Source organism: Phaethon aethereus (assembly GCF_964289735.1).
Source record: "Phaethon aethereus genome assembly, chromosome: 1".
Classification (NCBI taxonomy): Eukaryota; Metazoa; Chordata; class Aves; order Phaethontiformes; family Phaethontidae; genus Phaethon; species Phaethon aethereus.
The window spans coordinates 221,735,562-221,761,354 of record NC_138575.1 but is presented as its reverse complement, the minus strand read 5'-3'; the positions used below and the strand labels follow the sequence as shown (position 1 = coordinate 221,761,354).

General features: G+C 44.3%; 1 protein-coding gene across 1 annotated transcript in view; it reads right to left on the bottom strand.

Moving 5' to 3' along the window:
• The window catches only part of PPME1 (protein phosphatase methylesterase 1), a gene marked incomplete at both ends in the record, with an annotated part of 31,515 nt that overhangs the window by 2,095 nt on the left and 3,627 nt on the right, over window positions 1-25,793 (bottom strand). The window contains 10 exons of the mRNA XM_082010516.1: window positions 68-112; window positions 892-1,021; window positions 1,753-1,885; window positions 2,638-2,703; window positions 3,445-3,535; window positions 4,069-4,223; window positions 6,085-6,136; window positions 6,750-6,807; window positions 9,667-9,759; window positions 12,799-12,892. Of these exons, the coding sequence (XP_081866642.1) occupies window positions 68-112; window positions 892-1,021; window positions 1,753-1,885; window positions 2,638-2,703; window positions 3,445-3,535; window positions 4,069-4,223; window positions 6,085-6,136; window positions 6,750-6,807; window positions 9,667-9,759; window positions 12,799-12,892 (917 nt within the window). The remainder of the gene's footprint in view (window positions 1-67; window positions 113-891; window positions 1,022-1,752; window positions 1,886-2,637; window positions 2,704-3,444; window positions 3,536-4,068; window positions 4,224-6,084; window positions 6,137-6,749; window positions 6,808-9,666; window positions 9,760-12,798; window positions 12,893-25,793) is intronic.

The window sequence follows — 25,793 nt, the reverse complement described above, 5'->3', positions numbered from 1 at the left end:
ATAGTAACAAGCTATCATCCAAAAAGAGCATTACAGTAAGGGTAGAGTAACAATATTAAATATTTACCTTGCATCTGTCCAATTGTTAGATCTTTATCCAGCCTGTCAACACCTACAATCAAATAAACAGATGTATTGGAGAAAAGCCAGAGAGAACATGACTGTCTAAGCAGGGCTTTACTTGGTATTTTGAAAGAGACATTTGGCTTGAAAAACACATAAGAAACATCTCTGTCACCCACCACTAGGACATTTCAGTGCTGCACCTCAGGAGAGTAATGTGACAGGAAAGAATCCCAGCCAGAAATGCAAGAACACATCCCTCCATACAACTTAAAAGGATATTTATCTTGGTTACACACTGTATTTCCTATTAAGGCACAAAAAGGGCCTACAGCTGGTTGTAGAACATTGATAATTTGGCTTTCAGTTGAAAACATCAAATCATGCCCATATCTGTAGGAAAATATTGTAGTAGTGGAGTCTTAGATCTGTCCTGTTTGCTGCTCTTCCACATCATAGAACAAAACCACCTGTCCAGCAGCAGCAACACATGGAGTATGTCATTATGTGCTATTTTGATATTAGAGGCTCTGAACTAATTCCATAGAATCACAGAATCATTAAGGTTGGAAAGGACCTCTAAGATCATTAAATCCAACCGTCAACCCAACACCACCATGCCCACAGCCCAATTCCAGATCGGCACAGATCAAATGGACTGTTTTCTGATATTTCAAGATACACAGAAAAGCCAAGGTGGAAGAGACAGGTTTGCTATTCTCAGAGAAAGACATTAGCCAAATGCTGGCCCTATTCTCTGAAATACAAGTGGGACATCATCGAAGTGAACAGACACTGAACTGAAACAGGACTGGAAGAGACACGTACCAGCTAAAAGCAAAAGCTTTGGAGTTGGACAGCTCAGGAAGAGGTTAGATAAACCCCTGAACCAGCCATCCCAGTACTTTTCTGTTTTTGCCAGTTCAATTCTCCACGTGTATAAGTGCTCCTTCTTTGTCTGCAGGGAGGAGAGAGAGCTCTGCATTAGTGATCAGTAAAACAGCTGAAACAAGACAAACTCGGAGCACTACTTGGAAGCATATATAAAAAATACTGGCTCCCTCTGGTGGATTACACACTTCCAGGGGATGACCCTCCTTGCTCCTAAATTTCAAAATCACAACCAAAGTACACGAGTAGGGAACAAGAAAGCCAGCAGGAGCTACACCTATAGATGAAGAGAAGGCTGCAGTTTTCAGGACACTTAAATTTGCTATTTTTTTACTGGCACAAATAGCTCAGAAATAGTCTGAACATTCAGGCTTGGCTCTCACTTAGGTGACACAGAAATACAATGGGCTAAGCTGGCTACAATGACTTTCCTCAAGGAATTTACGTTCCTAGGTTGCAATTGCCTGTATGACCTCCTGAATGCTACTGTGCCTTGGAAAGAAACAAAAATACCACAAAGACTCGGAAAAGAGCATTCCTCATTCAGACCCGAAGCCCCATTTCAGGCCCTATGCATTAAATCTGTGAGCACCTCAGGAGAGAAAACCAGACACACACTTTCAGGTAACAGTCCAAGATAGAAACAGTGGCACGAGACAAAGAAAAAAACAACAGTCACAATATAAAGTTTTCAGTCCCTGGAATTGCTCCACTTTGTATTAGAACAATTTGGACAACTACTCTTGCAGGGGGGCATCGCGCAAGCACAAGCTGAAAACAAAACAAGAAATTCCCCACCTCTGTGTCATCTTCTTTCTTCCTTTTGTTGACAGAGCCTCCCCCTTCCTCCTCCTCTTCCTCCTCCTCCTCTTCTTCAATAATACCCTCCACTATGGCTTTAGGGCATTCAGGACTGGCAGCCCCTTCACACCTGTGAGAAGAAAAGCAGAAACTGATTCCCTGCCAAAACAAAAAAATCCAACCAGGTTTTAACCTAAAGTGGTCAGCAATTTCTCAGACACTGGCTGAAAAAAATCCCCTGAAGTTTAAAAGTAGCTGCGGATGAAATATAGGCATGACTAGCCATGGGACAAGTGCCTGTGCAGCACATGCATCCCAGTGCAAATATAAATGCAAACATCTACTTAGAGGAGGCGGAAATGGTCAAATAATCAACATCAGCTTTTCCTAATGGAGTATGAGGCATTTGTAAAGGCTCCAGGTACGTCAAGGATTAGAGCGGCACAAGCAGGTTACTCTGATCCCCGCAAACCCACCTCAGATCACTCCCGAAAGGCAACAGATAATTACATCATTTCTAAAAGTGAAAGATTCCATACCCAGAAGGCCAACCCGACTTAGGGCAAAAGAGGCATCAGATTAACACTTATTTCTTAACATAGGAGGAAACGCAGACAAAACAAGGAATACTCAAACAGCAGTAAACTTTTAAAAACACGGCTCTTAGCGGATTTTGCCGCAGGGAAATTCTGGCCATGGCACATTCTAAGTGCCACGACTATTCAGTGCCGCTGCCAGTATCAGCTGTGATCAAATGATAAGAAATTTGTATTTGCTAGAAGAAAATTTCACTTTTAAGTGCATTTACGCTCTGTAGCAATGGTATTGTAAAACAGACAAGACGACTTTAAGAGCTTTAAAAAAAAAAAAACAAACACCTACTGTTTGACTTGACCGACCATAGAAACTCTGGCAGATTCAAGATTTCTTATTTGCCCACTTTTTACACTAGAAAAGAAAAAAACGGAAGGACAAAAATAGTCACTAAACAGAATCAGTAACTAGCAGGCCCAGACTCAGGAGCAAAAGCCCTTTACAGCTCACGATTTCCCCAAACCATTCCCAAACCTCCTGCTCCCAGCAGGCGTTCGGAGTGCCTCGCGCTACGTGCCGACTTACTCCGACCCCCATTGTCACTGGAACTGTGAATTTAAAAGACCGGTGGAAGAAGTGGTGGTGGGGAAACACTGAAATAGGGTTACACCCATTTCATTGCAGGGGACAGGGAGAGGGCAGAAACTACATGGGTATTTGGGAACAGAACTGGGCTTTCTGTAGTCCAATCTATAAACTTAACCGTGAGGCCTCTCCCTTTCAAACTCAGCTGCCAAATGTATCGGTAATTCTCGCTGAATCGGAAAGAAGTCTTGTTTCTTACACATGGATGGATGTTTCAAGCTTCTTCTGTAATAGCTGGGACACTTAGAAGGAAGCTGCAATTCACACCATTAAGCTTTCCATCAGCTGAAGCTCTTAGAGGATCCTTCTCCAATGCGTAGCCAACTCCCCCAGGAAATTAATTATCTTTGAGACCTCTCCCTCCCTGTCAAATCAGCCAAGGAACTGGCGACAATGATTGGGGAAGTGAACGTGAAAGGAGAAAACGGACAAATTATATAAACTTTGTTTCCTTCAGCAGTCAAGCTACAAAGACAAGGAATGTGGAGACCGCATAAGCCCATGCATTACCTCCACTCAATGGCATTCTCAAGTGACTTGAATGTTTTGGGACGACTCCTTAAGAAGTTCTGCATGCTGTTCAACGCGTCCATGGCTGTACCTAAAACCAAGTATATTACCTTTATGGAATCTGATGAAATAATTGCCACATCCCTCTAGACAGATCTGGCTACCAGGGAACACCCTCAGAGAGAGATGGAGCTCGCTGGGGATTTAATGCTGTTGAGGAAAGTACAGCTTAGTACTCCTAAGCCCAGTCACACCTGCTCCCACATTACAGAATTAATATTTGAACAGGTAGGACATTCAGAAAGTAAGAGATGGCAGTAACCACTCATCAGCACCGTGCATTAAATAAAAAGCCACCCTTCTCCCCGCTAACAAGAAAGTAATGCAAAGAAATTATCAGGAAAATAGCAAACGGAGCGCCCATCTGGAAAAGAAAAAGGAGGGGTCACACTAGAAAGACTTTTGTGTAGGTAGCATCTGTTCGGAGGATGGAATTGGCATTGGTTTAAAAACTGGACAAAACTTTCTATATTCAGGGATTTGGGGATGAAAGAAAAAGATCAACGTGGAAGACAGGGCCCCATCCAAGGGTACAGAAGCCTATCCAAGGGCACACACACTCACCTTCCACAACGTCGATCATGCACAGACCCAGTAAACTTGGCACCAAATTTGCGACCGCTGTGTGTACTGCGATGGCACCCCCCATGCTGTGCCCAATCAGCATGATCGGCGGAGGAAGGTCCCCATACAGAGCTTCAACCACGTTTCCAACGTCTCTGTCAGGTCGAGATACAAGCATGGTCAGCATCTCTACCTTGACACATTTCTGAAGCAGATTGGTACAACGCGAGGAGAAAGTACAGATCCAAGACAGATGTCTGGCTCCAAATCCTGTCTGTACGCGCATTTAACCCACAGGTAACTGAGACAAGTTTATTCTCTTACCACTGCTTGATCTAAGTACCAATACAGGAAATCATTCAAGCCAATACTTTCCCGAACAAGCACATCATTTCCATTTTTTTATCAGAAAGTGCTCATTTAAAAGGAATCCCTGAAGAGAACATTTTACACTGACATTAGCTGGTGGGAATGTTAAATAAAAGGTGAGAAAAAGCTGTCAAATCCTCTTGCATGGAAGTGTAGACTGAGAAATTTGCCATTCTGAAAGGGGAAACCGTTTGCAATTAGAGGGAAAATAACTGAGCCCTACTGACCAAGGCAAAGATAAACGGCACGGAGCACAAGCAAAAGGATTCAGACTCTATGAGCACAGATACTACAAGGCAAGGGGTGATTTCCTCATCCTTTCCATAAGGCACCTACTTTAAACTGAAGCTGTCACTGCAGTAGGTGAAAGCTGGATTCACAAACCTCAAAACAACAGCAGAGCTAACGGCTGGAAGCTACCGAAGAGCACTGTAGTTTAAGACACCCAAATTGTCTTTCCTGACTAAAATCATTCAGAGGAACCGGAGACCTGAGTGGTATTGGAAATAGGAAATGGAAAACAAGTCCAAAAAAAAAAAAGTTGACCAGCTTGTTTGCTCTGTCAGAGAAAATTGCTTGAGGATTTGACAAAAAAAAAATCCAACCAAAAAAACGGTTACAATTTAAGGCTGCCATTTAAACCTATTCAAAAATAATTTTCAAGCTCATTGCTAAAGGACAGAAAGGTTTAAAAACAAAAGGCAACTTGTTTTCCCCCCACAGTAGTGCTGCTCCAGATTTTAAAAATCCTAACCATTTCATACGGCATCTCCTCAGGACAGTAACACATCAGGACCTGACAAGCCATAAGCAGTAGCAATAAGGTACACAATGGAAGTCAGAATACATTTCACACATGGCCTCCCCACAACAAACCAAGTGGATTTGTTCATATGAAGGTTACAAAATCCATCCCGATTTAATTGTAGTCGTAGCAAAGAGTCTCTTTGTACTAAATGTGGACCTAACAGTAATGTGCTTAGCAGTTGGTATTTGCTTTTCTTACAGCTTTGTCAAGAGGGCGATTTGCATCCCAAAGCAGGTCGTGGTAGTCTGAAAAAGCAACTCCCTCCACGCCTGAAAGTCTCGGTCTGTGACCCACACTTTGGGGATGCCGCCAGTCCAAGCTGGGCACGCTCTGAACGTTCGCTCGAGGAGCCGAGGAAGAATCAAACCGGTGATTTCAAGCTAAAATGTCGCAGTCGGTTATGTCTGAGGAAATCATTCCCCTCGTCTTAGGAAATCTCTAGCAAGCGTTACAGTGCGTTGCAGGTTTGAAGTGTTCACTGCAATGAAGCCACTGATCTTTAAAGCGAGTTTAAAAACTGAGGTCAGCTAGGGAACAACTCCAGTTTGGAACCTGGCTCAGCTGGAAGAGATATAATTTCAAATAAATTTCAAACTGTCTCAAAATGGAAGGAAAATAAGGGATAACTACCAGAATCACGTGAAATGAAACTGTCTTCATAGTATCATAAAGGTTAGCAAAGACCTCTAAGATCATCAAGTCCAACCGCCAAAGGTTGAACCATCCAGCTCCCTTGAATGAAGGTTGTGTGTCCTCAAGTAGTTTATTGTTCAATCAAGGAAAGAAAATAAAGATTTGTGAAAAGAGAAACACCGAAGAGAGAGCATAAGCTTCCTTACTTTGACATAGTCTCTGCAGACAGATCTTCAGGATTCCTAACTTTTGTTTCTCCTGAAAGAACAAAAAAATTAAGTTCATATAAGCTGAAAAGCTTCAGAGCCCTCAGGACTTCGAGCAGCCACTGTACAAAGCTTTTTGGCACACTTACTAAGAGCGAGCCTACTGCAGTTAACATGAATAATTAAGAAACCCAGAATTAATAGGAACGGTTGGTACTTTATCGCATTATAGCTTACGGGTAGGAAATGTTCCCCATAACTGTTCCATATTTGCAATGTATCCTAAAACTAAAGAACAGACATTATTTCTGCTTGTAAAGAGCACCTATAGATTATGAAGCTATAAAGAGGGGTTGTGCCAGAATGCAGGAAGGAACAAGTCCGCAAGTCCACCACCGCCTCGCACAAAGGCACAGGGAGTCTCAGCTTCTGGCACGTGAGGACAGGTGGCTGCGGAGCTCCAGAAGCCACTTTTCCAGCCCTGCTTTTGCATAACAATTGGAATTTGGAATTGGAATTCTTGAAATTGGAATTGGAATGCTTTTGAATAACAATGCCTTAAGGATGCTTTCTTAGTCATCTTGGGAGGGATTCATTATATCTTTCTGAAAAAACGAGAGCGTGTAACATGCTTATGTGATTTTAAATGTATTTATTTTACTTACCGTGGCCCCGGAGATCTAAAGCCACAATCCTACACTGAATCCTGTTAATGATTGCAGACTGCAAGAAGGGACAAAGATAATATAATTTGCAAAGTGCCACACCTCACCTACAAAAGGATTAGCAACATTAAGCGCTCCCTGAAACAACAGCAAAGGCTCGGATGGTGCGAGAAAAACCCTCTACTGCCAGCAAAATGGCTGAACCTGGATTGCACGCGGTGTCAGAGGAAGCAAGCAAGAATATTCCATAGAAACTATCCTTAATAAACCAAAGCTCCATCCTTTCCACCATTGTTCACGCCGTCTCCGAGGACATTTATTTCACTGTGCGTAAGACAGGACTCGTGTTTTCTAGGATAATGAGTACAAGCTCTGTAGCACCTCTGAAAACTGAAACGCAGCAGTGGGATTGCAGCCACCAAAGTAATGCCCCCCTTCCCCAAGCCCCCCTAATTACAAAATTAGCGTTGGCTACACAGCAGAGATGAAGATGAAGCAGCTCAGCTATGCAGCAGACAGGAAGCAGCTGCTTTGCAGCACACATTCAATTTGCTCTCAAAGAACAGCATTTAAAGTAATGCTGAAACGTACCAAAATTGCTTAAACCAAAGGGGTCGGGGGGAACCAAGTGAGGAATCTTTTTAAAGTGAGGCAGGGCTGCAATATGATTATGGCTCGTTTGTCCCTGACAGCTCCATTTATGTAAGCTACTTCAGGAATCACAGCGATTAAGTGGCATTCTTTGTTGAAAGGAAGATTTTTGTGTTAAGGGGTCATTGATTATTTAAATAACAGTCCTGCAGGAGTGGGGGAATTTCTTGAGATTTACAGAACCACCTACATAATGGGCAGAGATCTGGAAGCTACCCCATCCTCATTGATTGTTCAGCTATTCAAGTCCTGAATGACCGTAGCAGTTGCTCTCCCAAAACCCACTGAATCCACAAGTTAATATTTTAGAGCCCCTAAAGACATGCTGAAACCTCAATCTGCAAGGTGCTTATGCATCTAAGCAATAATTTAACTAGTCAGATGAGCAGTCTGCTGCTAAAAATCAAACTACTGTCAGTAGGGAGTAAGGAAAGAGGATCATCTCAACATGATGTGAGAGAATGGGAAGCTTTCTGGTGCCCTGAGTTTTATCCAAACCACAGTACTTTGGCCAGGAGAAGTACAAACACATCATCCAGGACGTTACCAGGTCAATAAGCAAAATAAGACAGAAGCATGTCACTCCTGCAGACTGTTATTTTATTTATAGATTGTTACTCTCAGTGCTTCCCAATTTTGTTTTCTTCCTGGTTTTTGTGGGGAAACGTTCTTTGGTTGTTTTGGGTTTTTTTCAGTCCTGGTTCATCCCAAACATTTAACACTTGATTGCTTGGGGCAAACTTTCATTTCAAAATGCCCAAAGGAAATAATTCTATAGCAGCCACAGAAAGGCACGAGCTAACCGCTGTGGTAGTTTCTTTCTCCAGATGCAGGCTCAAGTGCAAGGCATAAATCTGTGTGAATCTTGTGTATGAACTTTGTTAATTGCTAACAGTAAAGTTAGTAACTGTAAGGCACGATGTTATAACTGCAATCACTCTGCTAAATTCAACTCTGGAGTTTTTTAAACGTACAAAAGGTACTGGCAAGCTATTAGAGCTCTAGAGGGGGTGGAAGTGTCTGGTTAAGAAGTCCTTTCCTTAAGTCAGAAAAATGGGACTTCATACCTCTGCCTCCAGTGAAAAGCAGTGACCTTCCTTGGATCTGTTTAAGGCACTTGTATACCGTAACAAAACCACTAACTGGCAGAGGAAAAGACATCCGTCCATCTTGGCAACTAATGAGCTACAAGCAAGCAACTACAGGATTTAGTAAGACAGAGATTTAAGACTTAAAGTTCAACAGTTTTAGAAGAGCCCTATCTGCACCAGTCTCTGGGTCAGCTAAAGTTACAAATGAACTGTTAGGTGTAAAACTACTATTCAATACCAAAACTACAGCCCAGTTGGCAAAGTATTTTTCTAATGTGTCTCATTACAATTCCAGACGGTTTATGATCACACCATCAGCATTACTCAACAGTAGTCATGTTGGGAATTCAAGAGCAGTTGGTAGTGACTCTTCCAAAATGTTCATTCTCTTACTCATTTGAATCTCTGCTGAAAGGTTAAGTGCTCTACAGCCCACCAAACTCCTAAAAGGTAACAAATATGGGCACAGGGGAGACGTAGAGACTTCATCTGTCCAGTCGCACTTCCATGAAAGTCATCCTATAGCATCCATCTGTTAAGGGCACTAGACTAGGATTAAAAAGGTCCCAAATAAAAATCACACACTGCAAGTGATTTTACTTTACTTGAAATCCTTTAGACGATTTCTTCCTTAACTCCTTTCATTTTTTAAAAAGGAATGGGTGGGAAGGAGGAATTTTGGTTTGGTCAGTCCCCACACTCACTCCTATTGACACCCCCTCAGTTCGTGTTTCAGAGAGTTGCTTGAGCAGCAAATGAGATTTCTCGATAAACAGGACCTCAATCATGCAAAGGTAATATTATTTTGATGAGATAAAGCTGTTGAACTTTCACTAGTAGTCGTGAAAAAGCAGCCTTCCGAAAAAAAATGGATATGCTTATGATGAGAAATGTCTTTGGCATTTCATTAAAACATGCAAGCTATTTGGCAGATGTAGTCTTGGTTACTGCTGGTAATTAAAACCTTGTCGACAAACCTTTGCGTGCGCTTTGCCTATTTAATATACACACTGACAGCGAAATATTTAGAAGACTGGAGTGTCCAGGTGCGCACCAGGACAGATTTCGGAATTGATTTTCCTGTGCTGAACATAGCTGAATGGTTAGTTGCCTTCCACACTCAGATGACTATATTTGCATATATATACGCTTCTATAAAGCAGCAGCTTACTTACAGTAAATACAGCCCAGGAAAGAGCCGAATGGCCTCCACCGTGTAACAGCAGTAAGACAGGTCCCTCCAATCCGCTTTTGTAAATTCGAAAAGTGTATGAACAGTTAAGGACATTTCATAGAGTTATTTGAAGTTACTTAGCTGAATGTATTTTGGAGTCTGCAATACCCCACAGTGTTTTGTTTCTACTCCGGTGTACCTGAAGCCTCATTTCTCCCTCTGATCAATAGGCATGTGCAAGCATAACCTGGACAAAACCTAACACACTTTATTTAAGCTTCAAGAGTTATTTTCCCGCTGCCCAGGTCTTCTCCCTGTTATCCATGCATCTCATGCCCGTACTCTTTTCCCCCTGTGCACAACAGTGAAATGCACAACTAAGAGAAAAAACAAACCAGGATCAGCATGCACTTCAGAGCATGTAATTTTGATTTGGTGTATTTTCTTATTACTTCCGAGGAAAGTGGCGGATGTGGTGCTTCAGGACATGGTTTAGGGGACATGGTGGCGCTGGATTAATGGTTGGACTTGATGATCTTGAAGGTCCTTTCCAACCTAGTGATTCTGTGATTCTGTGAAAAATGTCAGATAAGCCAGTAAACAAGATTTTAAAGACAATTCTCTGGAAGTAATTATATTGTTATTATTATATAATATATATTATTATACACAGCAAAGATGCTTCACTAGGGTAGCTAAAGTTCCTTTATAGTATATATTTAGATACAGAAAAATCAGTTTAACTATCACTAAAAACGTCACTTAGGGAAAGGCACAGAACTGGGAGTTGTGAGATCTGTGTTCAGTGCCCAAAACTGTGACCAACAGATCACACAAGTCACTTCACCTCCTTCCGCTGTTCCTCTGTTCTTGGGGTGGACAAAAGCGTTCCTCTGAATTTAACCGTGCTCGCTGCAGTTGGTGATGAGGCTGTTTTTCTGCTGAATACTGCAGTGCCCTTTGCATCTGCTGGTTGCAAAGAGTTCATGCAGGTGCTTTCTAGGCAGTTACAGTGAGCTGTGTCAGCTTAATACAGTTTCATCAGCTGGGGTTTGTTCACACAAAGGGATCTGATGGAGCAGTAACAGGTAGCTGGGGCAGAACAGTGGGCACCAACTCCATTCGTTAATTCATCTGCTTCCACAGTACACATCTGTCCACAGCCTTTCATATAGGAGCTCAAGCTTCTGTTAGAGGTTATAGGTAGCACAATAAATCCCAAACAACTAAGATTTGCTTAAATTTTGGAGGCCTATGTACACCACCTATCCCAAGAGGTCTGTTTATCATTTTTATGTTACTATTTATGAAGCCTCAGGGATGTGCACAGCCCTTACATCAAAGGTAGACACGGTGAACGTGATGAAGAATTGACAGGATCAACTGGAAAAATGCAGTTAATAAACACAAAATAATGACAAGCTGAGCAAAACAACAAGGAGGGAGAATTTTCTCATTTCAAAGCATCACATCCTACTGGCATTAGAGAAGTAATTACTAAATTGGTATTAGGAGAGAAATAGCTTGAAAGTTTGGGTTTCCTAATGGCCAAGGTAGAATATGCATGCTTAAAACCTATGCAAGTATTTAAACTACAATGTTGTGTTATTTAAACACTTATAAAAATGTTTTCATTTTGTAATTAGGCCAAAAGACCTGGAAGTACCTCCTAAACTGGCTTTCGTCAGAGCTGTAGGCAGAGGTAGGACAGGTGGGAAGTCTCGTCCCAGTACCTTCACACACTGCACTTGGTGGGGTGCTCCCAGTTAGCAAATGGCCTGGCTACAACAGCCATTTCAGCACGTCAAGAGGATGACTGCCATCAGCTGGATTAAACCGTAACTGGAAGACTGGCAGAGAGGAGTCAGCTTGGAAAAAAGTATAAAAGAAACTATAAAGATTTTGCGCTCGCAGCCCAGAAGCCAACCGTGCCCTGGGCTGCCCCCAAAGCCGCGTGGCCAGCAGGGCGAGGGAGGGGATTCTGCCCCTCTGCCCCGCTCCGGGGAGACCCCCCTGCAGTGCTGCGTCCAGCTCTGCAGCCCTCGGCACAGGAGAGACACGGACCTGCTGGAGCGGGGCCAGAGGAGGCCCCAGCAATGCTCCGAGGGCTGGAACAGCTCTGCTGGGAGGACAGGCTGGGAGAGCTGAGGGGGCTCAGCCTGGAGCAGAGAAGGCTCCAGGGAGACCTTCCTGCAGCTGCCAGGGCTGAGAGGGGCTGAGGAGAAAGGTGGGGACAGACTTTTTAGCAGGGCCTGTAGTGACAGGACAAGGGGTAGTGGTTTTAAACTAAAAGAGGGGAGATTTAGACTAGATCTAAGGAAGAATTTTTTTGACACTGAGGGTGGTGAAACCCTGGCCCAGGTTACCCAGAGAGGTGGTGGATGCCCCATCCCTGGAAACATCCCAGGCCAGGCTGGACGGGGCTCTGAGCAACCTGCTCTGGTTGGGGATGTCCCTGCTCAAGGCAGGGAGTTGGACTAGATGGCCTTGAAAGGTCCCTTTCCACCCAAAGATTCTATGATTCTATGGTTCTATGTGCACAAGTAGGAGATCCTGCGGACCCCAAAGAGACCCTGTGCACTTGTAACGTAGGTTACTTGCACGTACGTTGGCGCGTGTGTGTACAGGAACAGAACTTCCTGGGATTAGTTGTAGAAAGGCATTTAGAAATTTGCAAGTATTTATTAACATCAAAGTGTTTAGTGTTGAGGTGTATCTGTCGTACTGCTGACACTCAGCCTGAACATACAGTTCACTGACTGCCAGTTTACTACTTGTCGTTAATAAAAACCAATCAACAGCTTTGATCCCGATATGGTTTAAACTATGGGAACTGATGAGTATTTCCCTGCAAAATATGTTATTGAACTGGTGGAAACACTTTTTTAAATTAACAATTACTAAAGAAGCAATGCCAGGAACTGACCTTGCTAGGTACATCTTATCTGTCAGCTTAGAAGGGATAGCTCTAGTTAGAAGGGAGAGCTCTACTTACTGATACTGATCCCTACAAAAGAAAAAACGGGAGAAGAAGTACATGAAAAAGCTGAAGAGAACCCCAGTAAACTACGCAACACAAGATACCGCCCCAGTCACTGCGAATAAGTAAAGTTCAATCTGGAAAAAAGGATATATCCTTGCCAGTTTCATTTTCTACCACAACGTCCTCCATAGATTCAAAGTACTGGCTCCAAAGCACTGGCGAAAAATCACGCTTTCTTCCAGGGCTGCAAGACAAAAAATTTCCGTAAGAAAGAGGTGTTTTTAAAATCTTTCATTTAAATTGGCATACAGGTGTCATTATATACACTGAAGAGAACACGCCAGTCTTACACAACAGTTTAGGACTGGCAGCAAACAATGCATTAATGAAATTCCCATACAACTACAATATAAGCAATTTTACGGTCAGTAAGGAAAGCTTCCCTTTTTCCCCCTCTAACTGTTGCTTCTGTTGAGGAGATCACAAAGATGCGCAGGAAAACTAGTGGAGAGACAGAAAGAAGAGTATTTTCCTCATAAAGCAATACCAAGGAAGACTGAACAATGGTGATTCAGACTACGCAGACCTAAGCCAAGGGAAAAGAAAAAGAACAGAGCACGCAGTGATACTGTCCCAGTACAGTCTCCCAATTTGCAATGACCCACAGATCAGGCGCTTCAAAAGTCAGAGTCAGAAGTCATTAAATACCTTTGTATTTAATGGTCTTGCTCTAACCTTAAAGCAAGACTGATGCTGACATGACTGGGAGCACTCCGGTGCCTGGAACGCAGGAAGCCATCCCCAATTTATGACTCAGTCCCTGAATCATAATTAAAAAAAAGAATATGTCCCTCTCAGAAGTCACCTTGACACCACAGTATTGAAAAGCAGAGTGTCAGCTATTTATTGAAGGTTGCTAATTTACCATGTACTACTTGTCAGGAGATTACACCTTTCCTAGACATCTCCTCTAATCTTTGGAAGAAATACCATTCAAACAGAAAGTCAACTTGCCCCTATGGCTGAGTGGCTGGTAGAAAAACTATGGAGAGAATTGAACAACATGGTATATAGAAGAAACTTAGAAACACTGTTGGGAGCAGAATAAATAAAATCTACCAGGTTTAAGCTAACAGCGGCCAGTTTTAATTACAGCTCAAGTTTCCTGGAATTTGCTGCAATGATTAAAACTTTAACGTATTTGTAAACAGATCCAGTATTTAAATACTGTATGTAGGGCAAAATCGGGACTGTGAAGGAAAAGAACAAGACTAAATGAATTCAGTCTGTGCTTCCATATCTATCCTGCCTCAGTTAAGGACGACAAGAACAGCATTGCAATAAAACACTAAACACTCCTCAAGCTGCCGCCTTCTGTATCCTTAGAGCTACACAGGCAACTGTCTGTGATCCTGAAAATATCCTATAATAAAACCTTTTTGTTAGGAAGGATGCTATCAAGTCCAGCAATGCAAGTAAAAGATAACGTGTCCAAAAGGCTACAGTTATTTAAAACAAAACCAAAACAGTAGGACCTGTAAAAATTGTATTTTAAATTAAGGATCATAAGAACAGGATTGCGTAACACAGATGCCAGCAAAATACTTCCACGTGAGGATGGGCTTTCAGGCTCCAGTTTGCTCCAGGCTTTGCACTTATTCCCAGGTTGCTCTAATTCCTTTAGAAGTCATAATCTACCCATACTGAAACACTGCTTTACCATCATAAAAGAAAAAGCCAAACCAGGAAGGTAAAAGCTGGCCAAACGCAGCCACTGGAGACTTCTGGATGCCCAATTCTGTCTAGCACAAACTAGGGAGCTAGGGCCCAGAAGCAAGATTTCTTTTTCTATCACATCGTTTGCCAAGTACTGATGAACGAGCACTGCACGGGCAAGACAATTTTAACAGTGGACACCGGGGGAAAAGAAGGTGCTTTGAAGATGGACCAAAACTATTGGGTTAAAAGAGGACTCGGTGCGATGAAAGATTTGGACATCGGTGGTACCTGTGGACTGCTTCGTGTCTTGTAACCACTTCTACCTGGAGAGGTTTCCTCTTTTCGTATAAGCTGGCATCTTCCCGCCAGTGCTCCGCACGCCCAGGGAATAATTCCTGAGCAGAGGTAGTAAAGCAGAGCCTGGTTTTCCCAGTAACACATTTCCAAAAGGTGAATCACAGTCATTATTCCCCATAAGCAGCGAGATTCATCTCCTCTTCATAGTAAGGCTAATTTCTGCCGCAGTTGCTTGGCAGGTACATCGCAAACCACTGCAACAAATTATGCCTTAAATTAGCTGCTCCTGTAGTACTAATGTCAGGTTGTATCCAGCACCTTAGGGAATGCAATTCCCCTAAATTATGGGGTGAATGCAGAAGACCTGTTCTGCGAACATCATATAAACCAGGTGTCCAGTTGACAAACCAATTTATTTTTTCCTTCCATCAAAAGGTACAGCTGTGCCCTCTCCTTGTAGCCCCACTACTAACAAAAGCCTCCACAATCAGGATTTTCCTGATGACTCAGTTGATGCAAAATCTGTTTCTCCGTCTGATATTCACTCAGTAAGGCTAAAAGAGTAGTGCTTAATTTTGGCAGTGACATAATTAGGCTAGATTTGAGCCCAGTATACAGCATGAGTAACAGTGCACGATTTTAACAGGCTTTTTGCACTTCAACTCTTCTGGGGGAGGCAATCAGCACAGAATATTAAAATCAAGCATGGGCGTGGGGGGTGAAAGACCTTCACAGAAGAAAAATCTCTGTAGAAGGAAGTTTCTCCTGAATTCTTGGCTTCCTAAAGAAATAGAATAGACAAAGCAGCTTTTCAATTTTGTAGAAACGAAACTCCTATTTCCCCTGATATTTCCAGAATATGAAACTTAAAACAACCACCCCCGAATGGTCCAAATTCACTTCTGTGGGCTTCCAGACTTCAGTACTGCTCTTGTTAATTTTCATTAAATAAAATGAGAAGTCACACACCCACGTAAATCCAGAAAATATTAATCTCTTTTACCGCCTCAGCTTAATCTCATTCTCTGATTAAAGAAAAAGTATCACATTCAAACCTTAGCCTTTCAAAGAACGCTGCAGATCAGGAAGAACAGAGCAATACAGGAACAAGATGACAAGTTGTCATATTATTGGGAAGAACCCAGGACACCTCCATAGGTGTCCAAGTATCCAAGGAAGGGAGATGTTTGCTGCGACACCAATATAACATCCTGCTAGGAAAAACATAAACCCAAAAACTCCCAGTTCAGGTCAAGATTCAAAAAAAAACAACTAATGCTGAATTTGATATGAAACACAGGAAACTTGTATTATTAATAAGAGCTTTGCGCTACTTGACTTATAATTGGTTTATCTTCTAGGAGCACAAGAATCTGTATGATGAGAGACAGCAAAGGTCCACCCAGCTCTGTGCCGTGTCATCAAGAGATGCCAGCACAGCAAGCGCTTTGGAAAGGGTTAAGTAGGGAACAGGGTATGACCTCCAAATTTTCACTACAAGCAGGATGGGGATCTCCAGAGGCTTCATGCTCAGCACTGTGTTGCGTTAAGGGAGGACAGCTTCCGCTAGCCTGTCACGTAAAATACGAGTCTCTTCCAGCCAGAGCTACTTCCACATCATCTGTGACAACGGTGCCACGACTTAATTAGCCTTTGACCAAAAGGATTACTTCTGTTTGCTTTTAAGCCCAAACTATGATAATGTTTCCCTGTTCTTCTCCGCAATATTAATGACTGTACACACCCCTATTGTACTCCCCTTGCCTGGGCCACGTATTTTTCAAGCCAAGAGTCCTACTCTATTGACTACCTCTTTGCCTGGAAGCCATCCCAGCCCCGATCACGCGCTCGCTCTCTCTGTACCATTTCTGGTTCTTTCTGGAGATGGAGAGAACTACCCACACCTTGGATGATTTCCCTTCTCTGGTCTTTGAACAGGTAGGATGTGCAGTTAGCAACAACAAATTTCATCACCCTTTCAAAACGCAGCATTTCAATGCAGTCAGACTTTCCCACAGCATGTTACGGCTGGTTTTAGGTTTGATTGTCCTGAGTAATTCCAGGTGATGAGCAAATATTGTCATCTGCCTGGCTACACTCCTTCCAACATAATCCATAAATTGTGTAAACATCAGAAACTCCGTGGTAACCTCCCCTATACCATGAGACAAGAAAGTTTGTAAGGGGACTCCCTTACCCATAAGGGAGGCAGAACCTGGGGAAACCCTGGAACAAGTTGCTGATTAATTGTATCACACCAGATGAACAGTTTTGACAAATTAATCCACTTTTTCATCTACCTGGATTTCTGTGAGGCCTTTGACACGTTCACAGAATCACTAGGTTGGAAAGGACCTTCAAGATCATCAAGTCCAACCATTAATCCAGTGCCACCATGTCCCCATGTCCTGAAGCGCCACATCCACATGTTTTTTGAACACTTCCAGAGATGGCGACTCCACCACCTCCCTGGGCAGCCTGTTCCAATGCTTGACCACTCTCTCCATAAAGAAATTTTTCCTAATATCCAATCTAAACCTCCCCCGGCGCAACTTGAGTCCATTTCCTCTCATCCTATCACTAGTTACTTGGGAGAAGAGACCAACACCCACCTCACCACAACCCCCTTTCAGGTAGTTGTAGAGAGCGATAAGGTCTCCCCTCAGCCTCCTCTTCTCCAGACTAAACAACCCCAGTTCCCTCAGCCGCTCCTCATCAGACTTGTGCTCCAGACCCCTCCCCAGCTCCGTTGCCCTTCTCTGGACACGCTCCAGCACCTCAACATCCTTCTTGTAGTGAGGGGCCCAAAACTGAACACAGGATTCAAGGTGCGGCCTCACCAGTGCCGAGTACAGGGGCACAATCACTTCCCTACTCCTGCTGGCCACACTATTCCTGATACAGGCCAGGACGCTGTTGGCCTTCTTGGCCACCTGGGCACACTGCCGGCTCATGTTCAGCCGGCTGTCAACCAGCACCCCCCAAGGTCCCTTTCCGCCGGGCTGCTCTCCAGCCACTCCTCCCCAAGCCTGTAGCATTGCATGGGGTTGTTGTGGCTGAAGTGCAGGACCCTGCACTTGGCCTTATTAAAACTCATACAGTTGGCCTCTGCCCATCGATCCAGCCTGTCCAGATCCTTCTGCAGAGCCCTCCTACCCTCCAGCAGATCAACACTCCCACCCAACTTGGTGTCATCTGCAAACTTACTGAGTTCCCTACAACATCCCCTCTACAGTGGAGAGAGATGGATTTGATGGGTGGACTGTTGGGCGGATGAGGAATTGGTTGGATGGTTGCACCCAGAGGACAGTGTTCAACGATTCAATGTCCAGATGGAGATCAGTGACGAGTGGTGTCCCTCAGGGGTCCATACTGGGACCAGAGCTCTTTAATATCTTCATCAATGACAGTGCGATCGAAGGCCCCTCAGCAAGTTTGCAGAAGACACCAAGCTGAGTGATGTGGTTGACACACCTGAGGGCTGGGATGCCATCCAGAGGGACCTGGACAAGCTCAAGGAATGGGCCCAGTGAACCTCATGAGGTTCAACAAGGCCAAGGGCAGGGTCCTGCACCCAGGTTGGGGCAACCCCTGGTATCAGCACAGGCTGGGGGTGAAGGGATGGAGAGCAGCCCCATGGAGGAGGACTTGCGGGTCCTGGTGGGTGAAAAGCTGGACAGGAGCCGGCAATGTGCACTCGCAGCCCAGGCAGAGTCCTGGGCTGCCCCCAAAGCCGCGTGGCCAGCAGGGCGAGGGAGGGGATTCTGCCCCTCTGCCCCGCTCTGGGGAGACCCCCCTGCAGTGCTGCGTCCAGCTCTGCAGCCCTCGGCACAGGAGAGACATGGACCTGCTGGAGCGGGGCCAGAGGAGGCCCCAGCAATGCTCCGAGGGCTGGAACAGCTCTGCTGGGAGGACAGGCTGGGAGAGCTGGGGGGGCTCAGCCTGGAGCAGAGAAGGCTCCGGGGAGACCTTCCTGCAGCTGCCAGGGCTGAGGAGAAAGATGGGGACAGGCTTTTTAGCAGGGCCTGTAGCAACAGGACAAGGGGTAACGGTTTTAAACTGAAAGAGGGGAGATTCAGACTAGATCTAAGGCAGAAATGTTTCACACTGAGGGTGGTGAAACCCTGGCCCAGGCTGCCCAGAGAGGTGGTGGATGCCCCATCCCTGGAAACACCCCAGGTCAGGCTGGATGGGGCTGTGAGCAACCTGCTGTAGTTGGGGATGTCCCTGCTCATGGCAGGGGGTTGGACTAGATGGCCTTGAAAGGTCCCTTCCCATCCCAACTATTCCATGATTCTATGGACAGCCTCTATTACACAAGGCAAGGGAACACAGTAGCCTCTTGACATGTGTGAGGACATTAAACCCGTATTGTGTAGGTGAGGTATGAAATCACATGAGTCATCAGTAGCAAAAGTTTGGGATATTTAGAACCAAAATTAATCATAACAAAAAGTAAGAAACGAACTTCTCACAGTCACAGCAATGCTACAAGCCCAAACTGCAACAAGGCGAAGTAGCTCGAGCTGTCAGTGATGACATCTGACTCAGGATCTGCCACAAATGGCAAAACCCATGTCACAGTTTCTACCAGTGAGCACACATTTTTAAGCATTCCAGACTGACAGAGGGAGTATTAAGCACAGCACTAACCAAAATCAGCTACTGATAGCCAAGCCACACAGAAAATGTTCATCAATCCTGCAAGGGCAAGAGCAGGTAGAGGGACTTGGTGTTGTTCCTTTTCTGACAGATGAAGAACACATCTCAAAACTAACAAAGTGAGTTCACGTACCCAGGTGCAAGGCAAAGAAACCGCATTAACAGGACGGAGCACACGGTCCTGTGAAGCATGGTCTCCGGAAAGCCGGTGGTTCATCAGCTGACTGCATCCACCGAAGTGAGAGCACGGTGACCGCAGTCATGGCACGATTCTCAGGCATTTAAGGACAATTTCAACTTGGAGCACAAACTGTACTACTACTGCACAAGGCATTGGTGCCACCATGGCTGGAATACTGTACCTGCAGCTGGATCAATAATTTAAGGATATCACTTAAGAGGATTCAAAGAATATAAATAATTAAGACTGGGAAACAGGGCATATAGCAAGAAGCTTTACAGAGCCCGATCTGGTTAAACACAGCACCAGGACTGACGTGGGGCAGGGTGGTGGTGGAAGAGTAAAGGGTTAAGCGGAGTTAACTTCATCTCAATTGCTCAGACTGAAGGGGATTTTTAGCTCGTTTTCTCAAGCAAATGTTTTCATGAGATCAGATAAGCTGGAGAACTTGGTATCAACCTTAAGCCTCTTAGGTTGACCTGATGCAGCTCTTTCCTCTGAACTGGCAGACACACAGCAAAGGCGACCCTCCAGTTACCGAGAGCACTGATACACAGTCACCGCAACGCAGAATAAAGCTGCGAGGCTAGTGGAGACATCTCCTTCCTTCCCCTTTCTTCCAGATTTAACCACTCCCTAGATCCAGCTGAAAATAAAAATGGTTTTCATAGCATCATAGAATGGTTTGGGTTGGAAGGGACCTTTAAAGATCACCTAGTCCAACGCCCTGCCGCGGGCAGGGGCATCTTTGACTAGGTCAGGATGCTCAAAGCCCCATCCAACCTGACCTTGAGCACCTCCAGTGATGGGGCATCCACAACTGCTCTGATCTTTCCCAGATCTTTCAACCAGATCTGTTCCCTACCTGGCTAACTGTGAGGCCACCCAAACACAGGACAACGAACAAGATGAAGACAAGCAGGACAGCAGCCTCCGAACAATGCTTGGGAAAACCTAAGTGCCCTCCGATTTAACAGTGAACCCCAAAAAGACTGGAATAAACATTGTAGTTTTCCACAAAACACCTGGTGCCCGCAGGAGGCTGGGCAGTGGCTGATTTTAGAGAAAAACTTCTCTGAAGAATTAGTATCTTTGATTTGTTATTTTTCCTAGAGCTTCTTTTTTTAGTGATACATCAACACACGTTCAAAATTAGAAACAAGCCCAAAAACCAGCAGCTGTGATTTTGCACCTTCCTATACTGAAGCAGTATTTTGCTGACCAAATATTTAAACTGACAGAACTAATTACTGCTTTTTAAAGTATCCAGCAGACCAAAACAAAAATGGAACCAACATAATAACTTTTCGAGAATGATCCTTAAACACCAAGCCAGCCAGCTAGCATATTAAACTGGAATCACAAAACAAATCCTGGGCACCCTCTACAGCTGGTTTTATCCTATTGTGCAGTGTGTTCTGTTCATCACGTACTGAAAATGTGCGCATACTGCAAGACCGGAGCAACAGAAGTCCACGTGGCTCAACAAATCTCTCACCAATTTTTAGAGGGGTTTTCGTTCCGTTTTTTTTTTTTTCCTAAAAAGAAAAAAAAAAAAAAAATCTTGTACCAAGCAGGGAGAACCATTTTTAGAAAGGCCTTTTTTTGCTGACCGAGAGTCCATATTTAAAACTACTACTGCAATTAAAGAACATCATCTACATCAATCAAGATACTTAATTCTTGCAGCATATTTGAACCTGACCAAAGCAAATCAAACATAATATATATGTAAGAACTGCCATGGTTGACAAGTTGTATTTAAAAATTCTAAAAATTGACAAGGATGGTATTTTAAGCTCTGCCTTAAGGATACTGAATACATAGATTTTTTTCTTTATTTAAAAGTTTCAGGGGGAAAAATTGTAAAAAGGAAGAAATTAGTTGCAGTTGTCAATGACTAAATTAATTAGATCCAATCAAGGCCTTCCAGATCACTAAAAGATCTAGGAGATCATACATAATTTGTATTCACACATTGGAAAAGAACAACAAATTCTTCATTTTCAAATCCCATCCAGATCCTCAACTCTGAACAAGCTAGTTCTGCAAGTAAACTAGTGAAAAACTGCGGATAAAATAAGACGGCACATGCATCAGCTGTTATCGCTGTCAGAAGCTGCTTCTGCGGGTCTCGGTCCTTTTGCTTCACTAGTGATTTTGCAAACTCCATTATTCGATTTCCCCAAAGAACTCTGGCCGTAAAGTTTGATTTTATTTCCATTTCAACCGAGCGTTTCAAACGAATCATTTTCAATATGCAGGCAATTTCAAACACAACCTCAGACAGATTTGCTCCTTAAAATAAACGGACACTGAAAAATGAACTTCAAGTTCCTCTCGGTGGTGTGATTTTCGCATGTTGCTTGGGTGGAAGAGAGGCACCACCTTCCTTTAAAAAGAGCCTTTTGGTAACATCGTTCAGGTGGACAATTCTGTCGGAGAGCACTTAAACACGGGCAGGAGAGCGCTACGCTAGCAAAGGGGGTACTGCGGGACCAGCCCACGCACACGCGTGTGTCTGCGGACGGGAGGGGGCTGTGATTTAGGGGAAGCAAGGCAGCAGAAATCAATGGGTTGTGCTGTGAAATACGACAAAATTCTAAGTGTACATCTCGCGCTACCGCAAAAGCCACTCAAAACTACGTTGCAGCAGCCATTTCAGCTATTCAGTGGTTTTACTTAAATATTAATATCTGTGTTCCACACAAGCAAGGATTCGACATCCTTACTGCTTGCATTTTCACACGTGTCATTACTTTGATATACAACTGGAAGCGTGGAAGAGGCTGCAGCTGCAAGCAGAGCCAAGATTCACAGCGACGGAGCAGAGCACTCGGCCCCGTGCGACAGTCCCACGGACATAGTTGCTTCGGCCACTTTGACTTCCCAAATGAGACTCTCCAGTAAAGAGACATAAGGAAGCAATCGTGCTGGAAAGTGGCAAAAAAGAATAAGGAAAAAAAAAAAAAAAGACAACTCTGTTTTCATCTATTTCAATGCAGTAATAGGTGACATTTTATTACAAACTACTGAAACAGGGATTAACCTTTCAACAGCATGTTACCAAAAAGATGTAAGACTATTTTGGTTAAGAAGTCCTCAGTACAAATCACAAAAGCTTCTCTGCAAAATGAATATCATCAGAGTAAGCTTGAAAACGTTGTTTTGAAGAAAACATCCTACCCCTTGACTTGCCTTTCCAGTCAAGGATGACTGAAGCTTGAGAAATCTCAGTGCTCCAGTAAATTATTTTTCTATTTTCCTACAGCAATATCACTTGCTCCACCCTCTGCTTCTTACGATCCGCTTTCAACCATGCCATACAGTCACATTAACATGGCCTGCCTGGCTGATAAAAAAAAGAAAGAATAAATAAGAGAGTACCCAACACGCTACTCAGAGGATCAGTGCATATGAAGCAAAGCATTTAGCCATGGAAAAATCGGCTTGTCAGCACTGTTGGATATTAAGTTTAAACCCATTTTAATGGCCCTCCTTCCAATTCAAGAAATTCGAAGCACAGAAATAAAATAGATTTATAAACACGAGATGCTTACTACAGCAAACAAATGTTGCTCTAAGTTTAAGTATTTTGTTCCCCATAAAAGTTTGAATTTTAAAGGACTCGGCATAGCCTCGTACATTTGCCAGCACTGTAAGTCACACTCTCATTTTTCCTCTGTGTAATTAATCACATTCTCTTCTGGTGGCCTGACTATGGAATCTTGCACTTGTTTGTACGGAACTGCATCCTGCTAAGGTTAAACTGAACTAAAGTTAAGCCCAGGTAGAAATAATTTACACGAATGCAGACAAGGTGCAAGCGGCTGCACAGCAGAACTGTAGCCCACAACCTGAATAGGGGGGCAGAGTCACACCACCAAAAAAAAAAAGTTCTGCTGTTATGAAGTTATCATCTTGTCATGGTTTAGCCCCAGCCAGCAACTAAGCCCACGCAGCCGCTCGCTCACTCGCCCATGGTGGGATGGGGGAGAGAATTGGAAGAGTAAAAGTGAGAAAACTTTTGGGTTGAAACAAAGACAGTTTAACAGGTAAAGCAAAAGCCACACACCCAAGCAAAGCAAAACAAGGGATTCATTCCCCACTCCCCATGGACAGGCAGGAATTCAGCCATCTCCAGGGAAGCAGGGTCCACACGTAATGGTTTCTTGGGAAGACAGACACCACCATTCCAAATGTCCCGCCACCCCTTCCTTCTTCTTCATCCCAGCTTTATACACTGAGCATGACGTCATATGGTATGGAATATCGCTTTGGCCAGCCTGGGTCAGCTGTCCTGGCTGTGTCCCCTCCCAGCTCCCCGTGCACCCCCAGCCTTCTTGGCTGGCAGGCCAGCACGAGAATCACAGAATCACAGAATGGTAGGGGTTGGAAGGGACCTCTGAAGATCACCGGGTCTAACCCCCCTGTCAAGGCAGGATCACCCAGGGCAGGTTGCACAGGAACACGTCCAGTCGGGTTTGGAAGGTCTCCAGAGAAGGAGACTCCACAGCCTCTCTGGGCAGCCTGTTCCGGTGCTTCGTCACCCTCACAGTAAAGAAGTTTTTCCTCATGTTGAGGTGGAACTTCCTGTGCTGCAGTTTGTGCCCACGGCCCCTTGTCCTGTCACTGCACACTACTGAAAAGAGACTGGCTCCATCCTCCTGACAGCCACCTGTACATATTGATAGACATTGATCTCAGCCTTCTCTTCTCCAGACTAAACAGTCCCAGGTCTCTCAGTCTTTCCTCATACGAGAGATGTTCCAGTCCCTTAATCATCCTCGTAGCCCTCTGTTGGACTCTCTCCAGAAGTTCCCTGTCTCTCTTGAACTGGGGAGCCCAGAACTGGACACAATACTTCAGATGAGGCCTCACCAGCGCAGAGTAGAGGGGGAGGATAACCTCTCTCGACCTGCTGGTCACACTCATCTTAATGCACCCCAGGATACCACTGGTCCTCTTGGCCACCAGGGCACATTGCTGTCCCGTGGAGAACTTACTGTCTACCAGGACTCCAAGGTCCTTCTCCATGGAGCTGCTTTCCAGCAGGTCAACCCCCAACCTGTACTGGTGTATGGGGGTTGTTCCTCCCCAGGTGCAGAACTCTACACTTGTCCTTGTTATATTTCGTGAGGTTCCCCTCCGCGCAACTCTCCAGTCTGTCCAGATCCCATTGAACGGCAGCACAGCCTCCTGGTGTATCAGCCATCCTCCCAGTTTTGTATCAGCAGCAAACTTGCTGAGGGTACATTCCAACCCTTCATCTAGGTCATTGATGAAGATGTTGAACAAAACCGGACCCAGTACTGATCCCTGGGGAACACTACTAGCTACAGGCCAACTGGACTCTGCGCTGCTGACCACAACCCTTTGAACTCTGTTGCTTAGCCAGTTCTTGATCCATCTCACAGTCCAAAAGCTGGACTGTCCTTGACTACTTAGCAACAACTCAAAAAATCAGCATGTTATCAACATTTTCTCATCCCAAATCCAAAACATAGCCTCACACTAGCTTCTATGAAGAAAATTAACTCTATCCTCACTGAAACCAGGACACATCTACAGAGACGAAATAATCTTTCCAGTTCACATGTGTGTGAAAGCCTCTGTTGTAGTTCCACATCCAGTTCTGGGCACTGCTGTCCAAAAATGAAAATACAGCTTAAGATGAGGAGATATCAGAGATCTTGGGGGAAGAAGGAAAGGTTAAAGGAACAAAGCATTGAGTCTACAGACTGTTCATGTTCAGGAGCAAAGGTATAGAAGATGCTGACATCCAGCTACCCTTATCTCCTGCGAGCTTCATCAGCAACCAGAGACAAGTAAATGATACAATCGCACAGTCGACAAATTCAATTCCATGCAGTTCTGGCATTTGAAAGTGTTGACCCACAGTCCCTGTTGCATCACTAAAACCAGCATCCATTACCCACACTCCATCTTCACACCAGTGCTGGAGCTCTCTGATGCACCCCATACCCACCCTATTTAAAAAGCTGCCTCAGCACCTTGCCAGATCTGCCTTCCAGCCCTCCTTTGCAACACCACCCATAAAAGCGTCTACAGCGCGACAGCTTCACCTCACCATCACCTTGCTGTCTCTGTATTCCACTTCTTCTTGTCTCCTTTGCTTAAGTTGTGAGTATCTCCGGATGATGCTGTTCTTGTGTCAGATGTGCAGTGCCTCACACAACGGGAACATCACCCATAAAGGGATTTTCTCAATGTCAGGATGCAATAAACCAAAAATACAACTGCGCCACGCAACTACAACACGATT